The sequence below is a fragment of the Thamnophis sirtalis genome, unplaced genomic scaffold, assembly GCF_051295495.1.
Source record: "Thamnophis sirtalis isolate CommonGarterSnake01/CBP01778 unplaced genomic scaffold, rThaSir2_p1.2 scaffold_8, whole genome shotgun sequence".
Taxonomy (NCBI): domain Eukaryota; kingdom Metazoa; phylum Chordata; class Lepidosauria; order Squamata; family Natricidae; genus Thamnophis; species Thamnophis sirtalis.
Window position 1 is genome coordinate 23,586,227 of NW_028261388.1, and position 19,665 is coordinate 23,605,891.

Below are 19,665 nucleotides of genomic sequence, written 5' to 3' on the forward strand. Positions count from 1 at the left end.
ATTTACTAATGGAACTTCTTATTCTCCAGAAGACCTACTGTTACAGATACTTCAAGGATAAATTGGGGAAGATTTTGGATTCCCATCTCCCTTGTTTTTCAATCAGCCCAAAGAGGAACTGGCATAGTTAATTTTCCCACAGTGGAGGAGATAAGTAGGATGGCGAGGGAAAATGTAAATAAATGAGCTCTTCTCATCATTTTCACTTTCATAGAAATGAATCTGTGGGGATTTATTGTCATAGAAACTTCTATGGCTCCTGAATTGACCATAGAATCTCTCTGACATAAACTCAGGGTGCAAATGAGCCAAATTTTTGTTTTCTTCCTAAGCAAATATATTTGCATATTTTGATGTTCTGTTATGAATGCAGAGCATTCTTTATTCAATTTATAATATATTAGTGTGTCATTTATTTTTCATTTCTGCTCAGCTACCACAGCAGCAACCATGCTGAGAATTATTAACTGCAATCCTTGTAAAGAGCTGAGTGAATGCTTATTATGATTTCTCCTGTATTTTTCTTGAATTTCCTTTTTAAAAAGTAATAATTTAAAACACTATACTTGATAAAATTATTTAAAAAAGACATTTATATTTCTGTAGGTTGGAGAAAGGCCGGTGAAAGACAATTTTTGTCCTCTGCCATATGCTCACTATGAGGTGCCTCCAAGCTTTTATCGCTCAACGATGATCCTCAAACCCCAGTTAGGACTTGGTGCTATTTCCAGGTTGCCATCTGTGAAGAGCAGGATTTTGATTTCCAGTCAAAGGTCTTCAGCAGGCTGCATCCATCCTCAAGCACCAATACCCAGTTCAACGCTATTCCATCCTGACACTTCAGGTGATCAATTAATCTGTTTGGCTGAGTTAGTAAATCATAAGTCATAATAATAAACTGAACTTAATTACAATGTAAAGGTAATTTAGAATATTGCACCTGAGGGGTAATTAGATCGCTAAGTGGTCTGATTAAGTCTGTCTTAAGTAAACCCAGTCTAGGTTTTAATTATAATAGCAAATCATCAATATAGATCTTTGAATTTGCTTGTAGTTTGGTTTGGTTTGGTTTGGTTGTCTGGTTTGATTTAGACAGGACTAAGTATACAGTGTTTTCCTGAAAATAAGACAGGGTCCCAAAATAGGCACTTGGCCTTATTTGGGGGGAGGTCTTATTATTTTTGAGGTGCAGGAGGTGGCGAGCATGGTCACCTCATAGCCGCTGCTGTGTTGCAATATTTTCAGGGAAGGGCTTATTTTAGCACATGCGCTCAAAAGCCCAATTGGGCTTATTATCCAGTGAAGTCTTATTTTCAGGAAACAGGATAGTAGTTAGTGGTGCAGTCTTACACTACAGTTTTGCTGCCTGATACTGCCTAGAAGTGTTAAACCAACATTCTCATCATCTCCCCTAATCTCCAACCAGTATATTTTGTGTTTTGGAAGATGGTTTGGGGAAGTCTGCTTAATCAACAGCCCCACTGAATGAAATGGTTATATTAAGAATGTTTACACAACACTTTGACTGTGTTACTCAATTAATCCATTTTCTGGATGTGCACAGTAACACAAAGTATCAAGCGTACTGATGATTCATAACATGCTAACCATGTGACCTTGTTGTCCATGTTGTGTGAACACAGCTATAGGGTTCTTTGTACACTAAGTTAAAATCTGTAGTATTGTTGGTCAAGTGTTGCAAAAATGACAAGGGATCTGCCTTCTCCCCCATGCTATCCTGTGCCAACACCCCTTTCACTATGAATACATTTACAGCTTACAATGTAAGATGTAAATCATATAACAGTGGATTGTTAGTTTGTTCATGCATTTATTTTGGTGCCTTCACATCAGTGTTGATTCGTGATGACTGCCTGGACAATTCTCTGCAGTTTTATTGGCAAAATTTTCAGAAATGGTTTGCCATTGCCTGCTTTCAAGGGCTGAGATCACCAAGCTGGCTTTATGCCTAAAATGGACTAGAACTCATGGTTTCCTGGTGTCTGGCCCGATGTCTTAACCACTGCACCATACTGGTTTATATATTAGGAAAATATTTATTTTTGTATGTGAGCTATTGGATCTATTTTCACTAAAAAGTGCAACTGAACAGTTACAATATTTCTGAAGAATTCACATGGTTTTGTGTTGGAGTGAATTTTAAAGCACCTCTATAAAAATGAACAATGCTTGTAATCAGATATGATCTAGTAGGATTTGTCTGTCTGAATATTAAATGAATGCAAGTTAAATGGAGATTGCTTTCACTCATCAATTGCTAGCATCACTTTGATCCCTACCACAAATCATATGAATTTTAATGCAAATGTAGGGCTGCTCATTCATTTTACACCATTTTTTCTCTATCTCTGAGAACATTATCTCCTTTTTGCACATGTTTAGAAAAATAAGAGCTGTAATCTGCTAGTGCCTCAGCTTTATTTTTCCCTGGGGTAAAACTACTATGATTCCATCAAATTAGGGATTATGTTGGGGACATGATGACATCATAAGACTCCATAATTCATAATTCCCTGGAAAATGGTCTGTAGGGTTTAAAATGTTTGTGACACTAAAATAAATACGTTTAAAGATTAAATGCATGTTTCAATTCTCCAATAGTACTTCAACCCCATATCGAGTCATAAAATCATTTTGCATAAGAGAAAAAAATACCCTCTACAATGAAATAATTATTAAATTGTTATCGCACACAGAATAAAAAGTATTGCACACATTATCATCATAAAGCTGTAGATATTGTTCCTATTTGTTTCAAAATCTCAAGGGAGAAACATCAACCTCAGTTTTGTTGCTTTTGAGTTCACACAATGGCTTCTGCATTCATTTTTCCATTGTTTTAAAAGAGAAATGTTACTTCCATTTCTTTATATCTTATATCTATTATCCCATGTGAATATTGGGGCAAAAAGCATATTTCTTAAAATATGTTATATTTTGGCACTCCTGCTTTTCTGAAAACATTCTCACTTTGCTTTTCAAACCATTTAACACAAATATAAAAAAAACAGAATATTAAATTGCACATTGATATGCAATGTTTAGTTTACTCAGAGATAAACCCCCTTGAGTTTAATGGAGCTTACTCTCAAGGTAGTGAATATAGAATTGCAGCTGCAATGCAAGGACAGGATTTTCTGACTCCAGGCATACAAGAAACCAGTTGGCAATTAGATCCCTGCTGATTTCGACTAATGAAAAATAGGGCTTGATTAACTTATCTTTTTTTCAGGAGAATAGTGAATGTAAACTTGCTAGAGTAGACTAAAGTGAGGTTGATTAGCTTATGGTTCAGCATTTTGTGGGAAACCCAGCTGTTTTCTTCACTCCCAAGAGTTAGCATGTTGTGTGAGCTAGGTCATCACGTTAAGCCATAGAATAATTTATTCATCTGGGCATAGTATGTTTTGTGAACACCGCAATTGTGCTTGCTTAGCACGGGGTTAGGGTTAAGTGTACTGTGAACCAGCCATCTGCCTAGGTAGATCCTCCAGGAAAAAAACAACAACCCTGAGCTTGGATAATCTTCATGGACTTTTCTCTTTTCAATGGATTTTTTTAAAACACAAAATTGTAAAGAGTGCAGGAGAAAATATTTTAAGTATCCATCTCACAAATATCTGGCTTATCCAATTCTATTGCACTATTGTAATCATGCTAAGGTGGCAGGCTGAACCAAAGTAGGACTCAAGCCTGAACCAAACTAGGGTTTCATGATATTAAGCTTTAACTGTTCATATAGAAATTGCAAGGTTTGCTTTTAGGACATAGTGCGGTTAGACATGGGTTAGAAGGAAGTCTGCACATGAAATATGCTGAAGTGAAGCATCTATTTTAGCCTATTTGCTGGCTTGGCTGTTAATCTGTTTGGTAGACCCATATTGTTAGTTCCTCAAAATACATGCTATGTATATCCGTTGGCTGACCTATTTATTATGACATCCTGTAAACATACTTTCTGTAACTAAAGGGCAAAATCTTGAGTTAGTTTTGGGTGGTTCCAAAACTAACAGATGGCTTTAGCTGAAAGTGATAAACTATAGAAGGAATTTCCTGACTTTCACTCATGGTTCAGGCCATTCATTCTGAACCTGCGCAATAAACATTTCTTTCTCCGAAGAGCTGGCTTGCGTGTCCCATCTTTTCTACAACAATGATATATGATTAAATTATATGGAAAAGCCATGGAAACAGACTTGTTAAATAAAGCAATCATATACTTTAAATGGGTAAAAATTATTCACAGCTAATAATAATAATATGTTATATTTGATTTCACTAAATTTTATATGTAGCCGAGTTGGGCTACCACTTACAGAGTGCTGTAAAGCATTGTAAAGCAGTATATAAGTAAATGCTATTGTTATAATAAGACCATCCTCATCCAGGAATTGATTGTGGATTAGGCAGCAAACCAAGTATGTATAAAATGGTCTGGTTGGATTGAGAAGGAAAATTCCCTCACCAAGCTGTTGATAAAACACAACAGTCTGGGCTGTCATGGACCAGCCATGGTATGCTCATGTAATGTCTCTGCTTCATGAGTTGTACTGGTCATCTAAAATATATAAAGAAGAAAATGAATGATTGCAGTGGACTCTGATTGAAAACTTTGTTAGTAACGTTAGGCATAGATGTGACGAGGAAAGCAGACTACAGACTGAATCTGCAATGTACATTACACTCACAAACGCCACTCTTCCATCTATACTAGGGATGCGCAAACTTTTGAGTCAAGAACTAACAACTTTATACTAGGGATTGCTCCAGAGGTGGTATTCCACAGGTTCTGACCAGTTCTGGAGAACCAGTAGCTGAAAGTTTGAGCAGTTTGGAGAACCGGTAAATGCCACCTCTCACTGTTCCTGCCCCCCATCTATTCTCTGCCTTCCAAGTCCCAGCTGATCATAAGAGAATGGAGATTTTTGCAGTAACCTTTCACTGGAGTGGGGTGGGAATGGAGATTTTACAGTATCCTTCTCCTGCCACGCCCACAAAGCCATGCCCACAAAGCCATGCCATGCCCACAAAGTCACGCCCACAGAACCAGTAATAAAAAAATTTGAATCCCACCACTGGATTGCTACCTGAAAAAATGTTCAGAACGGACTTCCTGGGCGCGTGGCCTGTTGCCGAGGAGGGCTCAACCGAGCTCCTCTCAGGGATCTGGTCTGTATATCTAAATAAGATCATAGATATCACCCCTTTTTGGCTAAGGAAGGGGCAGGGAGTAGCTCTGTATGCTAGGGTCTATTCGTAATCCACAGCCTTTTCTTTTTTTTTTTGGCTGTGGACAGAGATTAGATCCAGCGGGAGCGGAGCTTTTATCTCCAGCCAGTTCTTCTCAGCTGCCTTTTTTGGCAGCCCCAGACAGGCTAGCCCCCCCCCCCCAGGACAAAGCAAAGTTTTTTTCAAGCTAGGTTAATACGGGCGGGTCCCACTCCTGTGAGATTTATGCTTTTATTACTATCTTAAATACCAGCACCATTTGTCTTAGAGACTTCTTTGTCTAAATGGACTTCAAAATGGCGATTTCCCCCCGTTGGTGATTGATAGCGGATGTACTTAGCCGGTTTTACCTTTCTGCAGACCACTCCTTAACAAAATAAACTCTTTTTCTCTGGAAACAGAGGGGAGCAAAAGCGCTGCTTATCTGTTTATTTATTATGGCACCCAGATCAAAGAAGCGTCTTGCTACAAATGTGCCTAAAGAATCTAAAGAATTTATATTGGAACCACAGCCTTTGTCTCCTATGCCCTCTACTGGAGAATTTTTAACACAGGAATATTTCTTTAAAATGTTTAATGATTTTAAAAAAGAAATTAAGGAATTTGTATTGGAACTATATGATGATTTAAAGTCTAAAATTAACCAAATGAAGGCGAATACGTTCGCAGCCGTGTCTGCCCTGTCAGATTATTCTGCTGAAATAGAGAATAAATTGGAAAGCTTGGAGAAGGCTAATTTTAATTTGACTACTAATATTCAAATATTACAACAAAAAATTAGAGACACTGAAGAACAGCTCATGATGATAAATTTTAATAGGAAGGCATTTGCAATAAGAGTTAGAGGATTCCGTGAAAAGGAGCAAGAGAATCTGAAACAGACCTTTGCTGAAGCCTTCAGCCATGCGGTGGGAAGCCCGGGACTTAACTTTGATTGGCAGATTCGGAAAATCTATCGCCAGAACTCATTGGTAGCAGAACAGCGACAGCTCCCGAGGGACATAATTATATATTTCTCCACAAAAGAATCCAGAAATGCGATTGTGCAAAAGTTTCATAATAACAGTCTCCGAGTTGATGACCAGGACCTAATTGTCTTCAAAGATATTCCTTTCCAGATGTTGAGAGCAAGAAGGGACTACGCCTTTTTAACTAAAGAGCTTAGGAGTCAACAGATTCGATACAGATGGGAGGCCCCTGCCGGCATTACGGTCACATTTGAGAATCAAAGATTTCGTCTTAACTCTGTTTCGGAGGCCCGAGATTTCTATTGTAGGACTTTGAAGGCGGGACTTCCTGACTCACTTGGAAGAGAGGAGAGACAAGCGGAAGGAGAAGGCAAACGGCAGGCCGCGTGGCTGCAAGACGGAGGGGGTAGCCTTTCCTCCCTCGGAGAAGCAGAAAAACAGAGATCGAGAATTTAGACATTTTAAAATATTTGCCAAAGTTGTGGACCGAATGGGGGTTTGCGACCTCTCTCCGGTAGAAAAAGCGGATTAATTCTTATTAGAAGGGAAAGTTGGGTGAAATTACTTTGAGCTAGATCTTAAACTAATGTCAGCATAAATTTGATAGTGGTAAAAATCAGACAAGCAAGGGATGAGGGTAAAATATATGCGGAATGATTTACTTTGTTTAAAGCTTATTAGAAGAGGAAAAGCCGGTTGGGATTATCTTAAGATAGATGTAAAATGAATGCGGAATGAATTATGTTGTTTAAATTTTGTTAGAAGGGACTACTTTAAAACAGAAGGTTAACTGACTTTTGTTGAAAGTATTATTTGAATATGTGGAATGATCCATGCTATTTAATTCTTATTAGAAGGGAAAGTTGGTTGAAATTACTTTGAGCTAGATCTTAAACAAATGTCTGCATAAATTTGATAGTGGTAAATATCAGACAAGCAAGGGATGAGGGTAAAATGCATGTGGAATGATTTACGTTATTTAAATCCTATTAGAAGAGAAAGTCGGTTGGGATTATCTTAAGATAGAAACTGATTTTTGTGTAAAGTAATACTTGATCTACGCTGCTTAAACTTTACTAAGAAGGGGAAGCTTGGTTAGATTATTTTGAATTATTGTTTGAAAAGGAGGTTAAGAAAGATTATTTACGCTGTTTAAATTTTATTAGAAGGGAAAGTTTGATTATTCTTCTGTAAAGTAATATTTGAATATGTGGCATGAACCACGTTGCTTAAATTTTATCGGAAGGGATCAATTTTGGTTAGACTGTATATTGATGCCTACACAAATTTGTATAAATGTTTACCTGAATATAAGGTTTAGGAAGAGGAACGGGAGAGTCTACAGAAGGTTGGGGTAAATAACAAAGAAGTAAGAGACGAGAATAAAATATAGATAGAATGACTTATACTATTTAAGCATAGATAAAGATGGGTGGCTGAGATCAACACAAAGAGTGGTTTCTTTTTTTTTTCTTTATTTTCTTTTCTCTTTTCTTTTCTTTCTTTGTTTTTTTGTTTTTCTTTCTTTTGACATATTACTTTTATTTTTAATCCATATGTATACAAGATATTTTAGACAGAAGGTAGTGCCAGGTGTGGGCCCTGGGAAGTCGGGAGGATTAGGGATGGGGATTTGTGGGGGGGGGGTGGGGGGGCATTAAAATAGTCTCAATAAGAACAAGAATTATTTATATACGGTGGTTTTTTTTCTTTTTTCTTTTCTCTCTTTTTTCTTTCTTTATATATATTTTTTCTTTTTTTTTTCCTTGCTTTATTTTACTTTTATCAGATTAAACAACACTCGAATAAAGGCATACACCAAGGAGGGAGATAGAGGGAAAGAAGAGGGAGGAGTAAGGAAGGAGTAAGGGGAATGTAAGGAGGGTGTGTGGGGAGTAAGGGGAGAAGGAAGGTTTGAGGGGAAAGGGAAGTAGGAGGGGAGTGTTAGAGGGAGAAAGGAAAGTTGGAGGAGGTAGATGGGGTGTATGGAGGATGGAAGTGTTAGGTGGGGTTGTGAATGATGAGTTGTGTTCCTTTTTATTTTGTTTGTTTTATTTCTTTTTTTTTCTTTTTTTATAGTAAATACCCTGTATATAAGTGATTGCAAATGGAATGTGAAAATGAATAAAATATATTTAAAAAAAAAAATGTTCAGAACGAAATGAAACTATCGGGAACAGCCAAACAAGATTTCTTTAGGTTTTGATTCCAGTGGAATGAATATTATGTTAATAAAACACTGCTAATTTTATTATTATTATTATTATTGTTATTATTATCATCATCATTATTATTATTATTATTTGCATATAGAGAATGCTTCTTGAATTTGTATTAGAACATTGTTGTGAATGCCCCAACACTGGAAGACTTTAAGAAGATGTTGGATAGCCATCTGTCTGAAACGGTATAGGGTTTCCTGCCTAGGCAGGGGGTTGGAATAGAAGACATCCATGGTCCCTTCCAACTCTGCTATTGTATTGTATTGTATTGTATTGTATTGTATTTCCAAAGTACAGAGTTACATTAAATTTAAAAGACAAAAGATAAACAGCTTTTTACAATCTCTGATTTTTAGCTCAATTGGAAACCTCTCATATGAGCTTTAAAGAAATCAATACATGTCAGCAGAAGCGAACTCTTCCTTAAAGGTTGGGGCGCGGAGAGAAATGCTTGGTTGCCCTTTAGCTTAATAAAGCTACCAGTATTCCTATGACTATTCTAAATTAAGAGAAATGAAGGATTAAAGTGCTGCAGGGATTTAAGCAGGAAGATAAGTAAAAAATTGCTAATAATCTCTATTCTTAAACCTAATGTGTCTAATGTTGAGCCAGAATCTAGACTTCTGAAGGAAGGCAGCTTCAGCATGAATGATCTAAGTATTTGCAGTATTTGCTTGAACCACAAAATATTTCTTTAAATAATGGATGTGTCCTGCCACAGATTCAGATGCAGTAATAAAGATTTTTATCTTCATACAGGGAGCATGTAAGTCTTGCATAGTGTGGAATGTAATGGCTCTTAAGCAAAACTAATGGTGTTTATCTATAAAGTAGCTGAAACTGAAGTACCTTTATACCTCAGAGAATCATTCAATGTGGACATTAATACGTTATTTAGTTTCATACTGTGTTGGCCTTTGTGGCTTATCTGAGTTTTTGATAGTGTTTAGTTATCATTTATTTATTAAATTTATTTGCCCCACATCTCATATCAAAATGACTCTCAGTGGCTTACAGTATTAAAAGATTAAAAACTTAACAGATAAATATTTCTAAAATGATAAAATAGAAATCACACACACTGTATATGCATATGTATATGCATATGCATATGTATATGTATATATGCATATGTATATAAATGGCTGTGTGGTGTGTATGTTCCAGCATAACTCTGGAACACTTCAAGCAATTTCAACCAAACTTGGTACACAGATGAGTTACTCTCTGGAAAAAAAATATTATGGGGGTAAGATACCCCTAACACCCCTTGGGGTATGTGTTCTGTTAAGTTGCAGCCTGTTGTGCCTTAAAATGGCTTCTACTGTACTGCTGTAAAATGATTGTACTGTACAGCGCAATGGAGTTGCCAGGGTAACGGCCTTACAGTACCCCACAAGGGGGCTCCCTCTGGTAAGGGGGAAAATCCAACATTAGAAATTATGTTTGGTCTGGATATTCCCCCCCCCTATAAATAAATACCCAGGCAACACCAGGTTATCAGCTAGTAAAATTATATTTAAAAGATGGGGATGAAAGGAACAGCATGGGGGAGGAGGTGGTATTGCCTCTTAATTCATCAAACCCCTCAAATGAGATGGTCCACCTTTGGAGCCCCAAGCTGTCTGGCAGAGTTAGGTCTTCAGGCCCTTACAGAAAGTCAGGAGGGTGTGGTCAATCTCACCTGAAGGGCAGGGGTGGGCTGCTGGCGGCATTGCTGCCCGTTCACTGCATGTGCGTTTTGCGCGTCATTAGAGCGCTAGAATTATATTTGTATCATTTTAGTGAATGTTTACCTGGAAATATTTTCATATTTTCAGACAAGAACTAGCAAAGTGTTCAAAGACGCTGGTTTTTGTAGAATGCATACTATGGTATAATGATTAAATCTGTGACTGTCTTCAAGAAGCCAGGAGCTAAGATATTCTGATGATCATTTTGAAATGTTGTTCTGCTTATTTTGGCAGATCTGAAAAAGGGATGTTTATGATTGAAATGTATTAATTAAAACATCCATTAAAGAAAAAAGAATTAAACATGTTTTAAATATCATTTTGTATTCTTTTTCAAACACAAAGTTGTCACATTTTCAGAGATGAAGCCTATACAGGGGCATTCGAACAACAAGATGGAGCTCAGCTCATAACAAAAGTTTTTCATTTTAATAATGAATTTACTCCCATGGATGTTGAAGGAAGAAACTTGCTGTTATGAAATGTGGATATTGTTCCACAGGCTCTGAAAATAAATCAGCCACAATATTTGGATATAGTCACTGTCAGAAACAAAATGATTCTCATTAAGGGTTCCTTTATCAAGAGTGAATCATGCATTAAGTCTTAGACAAAGAATTCAAACAATTAAAATCAGAGAAAGCAGCATCTTGGTTAGCACCGATACAAGCATCATATACACTGGACTCATAGGTACTACATTGTTGATCCTTAATGTGCAGTCCACATCAATTGTAAAAAATATTGAATCTTATATAATTTTATTTATTTATTCAATTTCTATAGCTGTCCTTCTCAATCTAATAGACTTGCATTGGCAAACAATATCACAATAATGACCCAAAAAATAACAGTGCAAATGGGTAACAGGGCCCCTAACACTTTCAAGGCTCTGGGCTCGAGCACATAGCCACATCTTTAAAGCTTTACAAAAGGCTAACAAAGTCTGGGCCACCCTAAATTCTGATGGAAGAGTATGTTCCATCAGAAATGTTGAATGTTATATGCAAATTTTATCAGTGTACAGATCAATTATTTGTGTGCATCTAATAAATATAATATGTGAACACTCAGTACTGCTGAAAAGATGGTTGGGGAATTCTAACGAATAAATAGTAAGTGCCTTTACTGTAACTCTTTGTTAGAAGCTTGTATTAAATTTTACTGAACTGTCACTGAAAAATGTAGTTCCATGTAGGGGATGCTTCAAAATTACTTGCCTTGCCTGTTTATATATAGTAGCTTCATGGGGATGCTCTTTTCTTGGTAAAAAGAAACCAAGAACTACCAAGAAGAAAATCACATCCACACCAACACAGGCAAGACAAGTTGCTGTATATAAATAGGGAACAAAGCCCATGCTTAATAGCACTGATAATGTCACCTAGTTGGGTAATGAAATGTCTACAAGCAAATAGCCAACCGTGGAGAACACCAAGGTCCACACAACCAATACTGTATTCCAAATATAGTATAAATAAGGATACTACTTGTTGATCAGAAAGTTTGGCAGTTTGGCGATTTGAATCCCTAGCACCACGTAACAGAGTGAGCTCCTGTTACCTGTCCCAGCTTCTGCCATCCTAGCAGTTCAAAAGCATGTAAAAATGCAAGTAGAAAAATAGGGACCACTGTGGTGGGAAGGTAACAGAGTTCCATGTGTCTTCGGCATTTATTCATGCCGGCCACATGACCATGGAGATGTCTTTGGACAGTGCTGACTCTTCGGCTTTGAAATGGAGATGAGCACTGCCCCCTAGAGTCAAGAACAACTAGCACATATGTGCAAGGGGAACCTTTAACTTTACCTTTAAGGATATTACAGAATTAACAGTTTTAATTTCAAATCCTTTCCTATACTGGAATTCAACTTTTCTCACACTGTCACTAAGGCAGTATCCCCCCCTCCCCCGTTAATTTATTTGGCTTAGAGATTTAAAAGACCTTTAAAATCCTTTTTTCTTTTGTTAAAAATAACTCACTATATTCTGCTTTTTATAGCTAATCCTTCATCACCTATCTACTGAGCGTCAAAGCCACAACTTTTGCAATTTCACTGTCCACGTTAATATTATATCTGGGAATTAATTAAAAAAATCTGGGTAAATTAACAGATTTGGGTATTTTATTAGCAAAGAACACTAAAACATTAAAACTGTTGCTTAAGAGGCTAAAGCAATAGTCAACTAGAGCAAAGTTCATTAACTCAGATTGGAAGAAATAGTAAAATAACAAAATAACACATTGGGAAGGGGGGGAAAGAAAATCAAATGTGAGGAAGAAGAAGATGGAAATCTGTGTCCTTACAGGAAATAATTTAAAGAGGATTATTCCATTTCTTCCATGACAGATACAGTAGAGGACATAGAGAGTGGCCTTGAAGAACAGGAGCAAGAGCCATTGCCAAGGCAGTAGTCAGATAAAAGGGGTTTGTTCCCAAGCCAAGAAAGTAATGTAAATAAACTTCTCATGCAAGTACCTCCTTAGTTCACAAGCTAAAGAGAGGAAGGGGGAAGCACATTCAGTCTTGCAAGATTCTGTTACAATAAAGGTAATATTGATCTATAGAACATTGGTATCTTAGTCTGGTCTATCTTGAAGGTCTAATACAGGACTGTCAAACTCACGGCTCACTCTTGGATATGTCACACACTGGCCACGCCCCCGCCTGGTTTAGCGAAGAGGGAAAATGTCCCGATACATCACGTAATACTGCCATGATGACATCAGTTTGATACCCCTGGTCTAATAGATATTAAGGATACATACTCATTTTACACATTTTGGCAACCCTTCATACCCATTTTCTTTCTTTTGTTGAATCGAAACAGTCAGAATCCTGGCTGTGTTTCATTACTAAGGTGATAAAAGACCTCGCTTGGGTCAAATCAATGGCTGTTTCAGTCCATCATACTATGAGATGTCCATGATAAGCTACAATCAAGGAGTTAATGCAATAGCAGTCTTCTGTTTCATTTCCTATCAGTTGGGCCTGGGAAGTTTGGAGCTTCTGGTCCTGACCCAGAACTTTTGGCTGCCTTATACATCATTAATTGATTTAAGCCACTTTTATGGGTCGAATTTAAAAATAGAATTGTATTTCCTCAATTCACATATTAATTGAAGCAAAATTATATATCGGATTTTGCATTCTTCTGAATTTTGTAATTCAGTTATCTAATGAACAAATGTATACACAATATGTATAGTAATGAAAGGATGTGTATTACATTCCAATATGATTGCATTCCAAAATATATATTAAAAAAATTGCACATCAAATCAGTGTGTTAGTTTCAATGTGCATGAAAATTAGAACAATCTATTAATGACATATTTCTTAAAATAAACACACAAACATAAAAGAGTGTGGAAATAAGATGAAATGAATTTAAACTAGAAAAATGACTTGTTCAAACCTGTTTCAATCTTTCTAATGTGGCGACTCTTGCCAGATTTAGTGGAAGAGATTTTTGACTTTATGCTAGCTGTCAATTTTTTGTCTGTCCTGAATTTCAGAGGATTTCAAATGTTTGATGTCCCTGGATTCTTATATCATTGAACAGGCAGGGGGGAAAAATCTCTTATCTAGTTTCTTTTGAAAAAAACAACAGATTTGTTTAAAGACATTAGGACATAGGCTCCCTTATTTTCAGCTTCCTAATCACTATCATGGAAATTCTTTTTTTCTCCTTGCTTGCCATTTGCACAGTATGTTTTAATGTTTTACTCCAATCTGGGATGATTTATAACTAAATAAATTTGGGATGGCCAAGAAGTTCCAAGGGATGGTTTTCTTTTCAATGCCATTCTTGTTTGTTCTGACAAGATCCAACAATATATCTCCACCTTTTTTTTAAAAAAAATGTATGCAATAATTTTATTTTATTTTCCAGTTGATCTTAAAAACGGTCCAAGTTCAAATGCTACAAAATCGAATCTTCCAAAGCCATGTCAGTCCGGACTTCGCCCTCCTGGTTATTCACGGTTGCCGCCGGCTAAACTCGCCACATTTGGTTTTGTCAGGAGCTCCAGTGTCTCCTCGATCTCAAGCAAATCAAGTGACAGAGTCCAGAGCAATCAAAGCAAGACAGCCAATCGTAAGTCAGACGACTTGATGTTCACTCCAGATATATCTGTTGCAGAGAAACAAAGAAGAATACTTAATCCCTTGTTGGGTGTTAGCAGTATATTTCTGTTTGCTGTTGAATTTTATGACATACCATATTTTTCAGAGTTTAAGACACAGTTTTCCCCCCTAAAAGAGGGTCAAAATTTGGGTGCGTCTTATACACCAAATGTAGCCCCGCCCATCCACCAGGCCCCCACCCTTCGGCCTCCACACATTGTGTTTTAGACCTGTTTAGAGCCCGCATGTGCATACTCACAACCAACGAACTAATGTGCTGAAGCTGACCAGGCTGTTTGCTAAGGACGCTAGCCAGATGGATGCTGGTAGGCAGAGGCAATTTTTTTTTCTTATTTTCCTCCCTAAAAACTAAGGTGCATTTTATACTACGGAGCATCTTATACTCTGGAAAATAAGGTATATAATGTTAGGTAAATATTTTCTAATAATAAATTACTTGTATAGGATTTTCCTCTAAAAGTTGCTGAAGAACACATCTCGTAACCATTTTTGTATGCAAACATTCTATGTACACTATATTGCCAAAAGTATTCGCTCACCCATCCAAATAATCAGAATCAGGTGTTCCAATCACTTCCATGTCCACAGGTGTATAAAATCAAGTACCTAGGCATGCAGACTGTTTTTACAAAGATTTGTGAAAGAATGGGTCGCTCTCAGGAGCTCAGTGAATTCCAGCGTGGAACTGTGATAGGATGCCACCTGTGCAACAAATCCAGTCGTGAAATTTCCTCACTCCTAAATATTCCACAGTCATCTGTCAGCTGTATTATAAGAATGTGGAAGTGTTTGGGAATGACAGCAACTCAGCCATGAAGTGGTAGGCCACGTAAACTCATCCAATATCAGTTGTATGATCTCACAAGTGCGCTTCTGGAAGAATGGTCAAAAATTCCCCTAAACACACTCCTAAACCTTGTGGACAGCCTTCCCAGAAGAGTTGAAGCTGTTATAGTTGCAAAGGGTGGACCAACGTCATATTGAACCCTATGGATTAGGAATGGGATGTCACTTACAGTAAGTTCATATGCGAGTAAAGGCAGGTGAGCGAATACTTTTGGCAATATAGTGTATGTGCATACACATACAAACACACACACACACACACAGAGGGAGAAAGATAGATAGATAGATAGATAGATAGATAGATAGATAGATAGATAGATAAATGAACTACTTTCAAAACAGATTCAAGCACAGTACCCTGTTTCCCTGAAAATAAGACCTCCCTGGATAATAAGCCCAATCAGGCTTTTGAGTGCATGCGGTTACAATAAGTCCTCCCCTGAAAATAAGCCCTGTTTGAAAATATTGCAACACAGCAGCAGCAATGAGGTGACCACGCTCACCGCCTCCTGCACCTCAAAAATAATAAGACCTCTCTGAAAATAAAGCCAAGTGCTTATTTTGGGATCAAAAGACCCTGTCTTCTTTTTGGGGAAACACGGTAGATATTTTTTGCTTCAGCATACTATGGTTAAGGAGGTAAAGGCTGTTGTCTCTCAGCCTATAATGATAAGAACTCTTAGCTGAACTTTCACCTCAAATCCTACTTTTTTTGTAGTAGATGTGTTTGTTTAAGTACAGAATGAACACATGACACTAATATTCTCATTATGGAATCTATATGTTCCATGAACTCAGAGAACAAGGAATGATTGTTGGGGTTTTTAAATGTCAGCTTCTCTCTTTGAAGACCAAAGTCTGTGTGAACCATCTCAATTTCAAAGCAACTGTTATCACTCCTCAAGTGGTTCAAATTCAGGATGCCAGCTTGTATTAGAAGCCAGAGGCTTTTGAGTGATGTAGAGTCCTAAATCTTTCAGTGTTTATGTTAATTTCAAATGAATTGCAAGAAATAAAACACGAAGTAGGCCACAATCAATCCCAAGGGCTTTCTTTCACTTGCATAATAGATTTAAGAATTGGCGGAATCATCCAGATCCTTTGAGCTTAGTGTCTTACTAAAATACAAATAGCCAAAGTACAAATACATGTAAATGCCTTTTGATGCCATCACACTTCTCTGATGCACACAGCAGACTGTGTAGAGAAAGTTCAAGGAGTTAAGAGATCTTACACAAATTAAATGAGAATTAAATTTGTCAGGGTGGGAAACCTACGGTAGTTCTTCCTGGAGTTTTGAGAAGTTGTAGAGTGGTAATATATCAAATACTATGTATAGTTAGCCCACTCGGAAATATTAATTGTCGTTTCTAATTTAGCCCATATTGGCTCTTAATTAGAAGAGTGGCTCTTAGGTGTGAATTTTCTCAGTTGCTTTTTTGTTTTCTAACTTGTTCATGTCACTATTAATTAATTGTGTTAGGGAAAGAGTCAAAACTATATTATTTAGGAAAGGAAAATGGAAAAAGCTTCCAGATGGAGTTTTTTTAAAAAAGAGATCCTAATCCGGAATACGTTCCTAATCCATATCACAGGTAAAATGGTATGGGACATGACAGTCAGAAACATATTCTGCAGCATCATTCTTGTTTTTCTTTCTTTCTTTTTTTCAGAATAAAGATGTTCAGTTCAAGTACATTTAAAAAAAGCCCGAATAACCAGTGCATGAGATTAGTAGAATACTCGTCCAAGGAATTAGTTTATCTTTAAATTGTGTATTTGTCTTATATTTAATTCCTGTGGCACAAGGGAGAGTTAGAATGAGATGCAATCCTAATGCAGAAGATAATTAGAAAAAATGGTAAATTACATACAGTTGGCTTAGAACAGGAGTGTCAAAATTGAGATCATTGAGGGGGGCATCAGGGTTGAATTTGACCTTGAGGCGCTGGGGTGGATGTGGCCGGGATGGGGGTGGCCAGCTCAATGCCACTCATGTCGGGGCAACTGTGGTGGCCTGAGCACTCTGCCAGCAAACATGGGCTCCCAAGCTCTGTTTTTGGCTGCGATGGCCTCCTGCAACTTCTGCCAGTATAAATGGGGCATGGGGATGCCATGCATGGCCCTCACAAGCTCTGTTTTTGCTGGCAGAAGCACCATGGGCTGAGTCTTAGCTCTTTCCAGGATGGCCCCATGGGCCAGATCTAAGCATCCCAAGGGCTGGCCCTGCCCCCAAGCCTTGAGTTTGACAACCCTTGCTTAGAATGTTTGCATTACCACTCTCCCAGCCTTCCGTAAAGCCATCAAGACCTGGCTGTTCCGGCAGGCCTGGAGCTGTTGATTGATATCCAGCCCTGCTTAGATGAATGGATGATGTGGACTTTTAATTGTATTTTTTATTCTTAAATTTTAAATGTTTTTTTTGTCTTGCTGTGAGCCACCCAGAGTCCCAATGGGAGTGGGTGGCACACAAATTTTATTAAACTCGAAACTCGAAACACGCATGAATCAAAACATTGCACGTAGTCCTCAACTTACAACTGGTTGTTTAATGACTATTCAAAGTTAAGACAGTTTTGGAAAAAGTTACTTGCGACCTATGGAACTATCCCACCTCCCCACAGTCACATGATTGCGTTTTGGGGCACTTGGCAACCAGCTTGCATTTATGACCAATTGCAACTTCCCACAATAACCTGATCACATTTTGTGATATCTTTTGCTGTTTTCTACAAAAAAAAGTCCCATTGGATAAGCTGACTTGGATTTTAAACCATGTGATTCACTTAATGATTGTGGTGATTTGTTCACTGTTTGTGGTGACTAGCTGAATGACTGCTGCAAAAAAAATCATAAAATCAAGTCCAATCACATAATGACTTGACTTATGACCATAATTTTTTACAACAAAGTTTCTATTTTCAATTGTGGTAGTAAGTCAAGGTCTACCTATAATTTTGTCCAGCTGCCCAAGCTAGCAAAATTGTACTCTTCCCTCCAAAAATAAGACATGATACATGTAGTCTTTTGATTAATGTTGTAATATGGCCTGTTGTATGGTCTTTTGGAAGTAATCCATTTATACTTCCTGTAAGAGTTTTCCTTGTTTGAGGAGAAGAAATATCGCCTTACTCAATTTTGACTCTGGCTCCTACCCTCTGCTTTTTTAGTTGCTACCATCATCGGCATGTGGTCTTCACAAGATATGTATGTGGTAATGCAGCCCTTGAGCCAGCAGTGTGCAGCAGCTGCCAAAAAAGCCAACACAGTTCCAGGCTGCATTAAGAGAGGGATAGAATCAAGATCATGTGAAGTGTTAATAAATCACTTTATAATGCCTTGGTAAGGCTACACTTGGAATACTGCATTCAATGTTGGTTGCCACAATGTAAAAAAGATGTTGAGACTCTAGAAAGAGCGCAGAGAAGAGCAACAAAAATGACTAGGGGGCTGGAGGTTAAAATATATGAAGAACGGTTGCAGGAACTGGATATGTCTACTTTAATGAAAAGAAGGACTAGGGGAGACATGATAACAGTGTCCCAATATCTCAGAGGTTGCCACAAAGAAGAGGGAGACAAATTATTCTCAAAGCATCTGAGTGCAGGAGAAGAAGCAATGGCTGGAAACTAATCAAGGAGAGAAGCAACTTAGAATTAAGGAGAAATTTCCTGACAGTAGAACAATTAATCAGTAGAACAACTTGCCTCCAGAAGTTGTGAATGCTCCAACACTGGAAGGTTTTAAGAAGATGTTGGCTAACCATTTGTCTGAAGTGGTGCATGGTTTCCTAACTAAGCAGGGGATTTGACTAAAAGACTCCAAAGTCCCTTCCAACACATTCTATTCTATTCTATTCTAAATAAAAAAATGCTTGGTTCACATTACTTTAATTCTTTTCTCCTCTCAACAACTCATCTGTTTATCTGAAATGCCCCAAATGATCTATTCATTGAGGTCTTGGCCATCATCTTGATTTTTTTTTTGATGACACCAGGTCCTCTGAGGACTTTTCCTTCAATCTATTCGAGTAGCACTATCAGACTAATATATAATTCCACAAGAACTTTATGGCTCACTTGACAATATTTGGCAGCACCTAAAAAAAATCTTGCTGTGTTATGTGTAATTTTATCTAACCATCCCACTATGCTAATTGTCCAAACTTCACTATGATCGGAAAACATAAATAAATATGTGGTTGTTTTAAAGTGGGCTAGAGTTCGCTGTTATATGTTGTGATTAGTATGTAGCTTTATATTCACATACACGATAAATATGACAATACTGCTGTGATAAACAAACACTTTTTAAACAACAGTTTCTAGTTACTAAGAACGATAGGGAATAAAATAACTCTGAGTGCAGCAACACAAAGTGTATTTATTGCATTTTAGTAAATTGAGTTTTCAGGGAGGTTATCCTTCAGTTTGATTGCTGTTCTTGCTCACATAAAAATCAACTATGGATGTAACTTGTACCAATGAGTCAGAAAA

At 37.4% G+C, this 19,665-nt stretch overlaps 1 protein-coding gene across 4 annotated transcripts in view; it reads left to right on the top strand.

The window, feature by feature from the left end:
• The window catches only part of MTUS2 (microtubule associated scaffold protein 2), a 342,103-nt gene that overhangs the window by 113,545 nt on the left and 208,893 nt on the right, over positions 1-19,665 (top strand). For 3 of the 4 annotated variants that reach the window (XM_087721256.1, XM_087721253.1, XM_087721255.1), the window contains exons 3-4: positions 607-844; positions 14,070-14,273. In XM_087721256.1, the coding sequence (XP_087577382.1) occupies positions 607-844; positions 14,070-14,273 (442 nt within the window). The remainder of the gene's footprint in view (positions 1-606; positions 845-14,069; positions 14,274-19,665) is intronic. The other variant, XM_087721254.1, reaches the window with a different exon arrangement.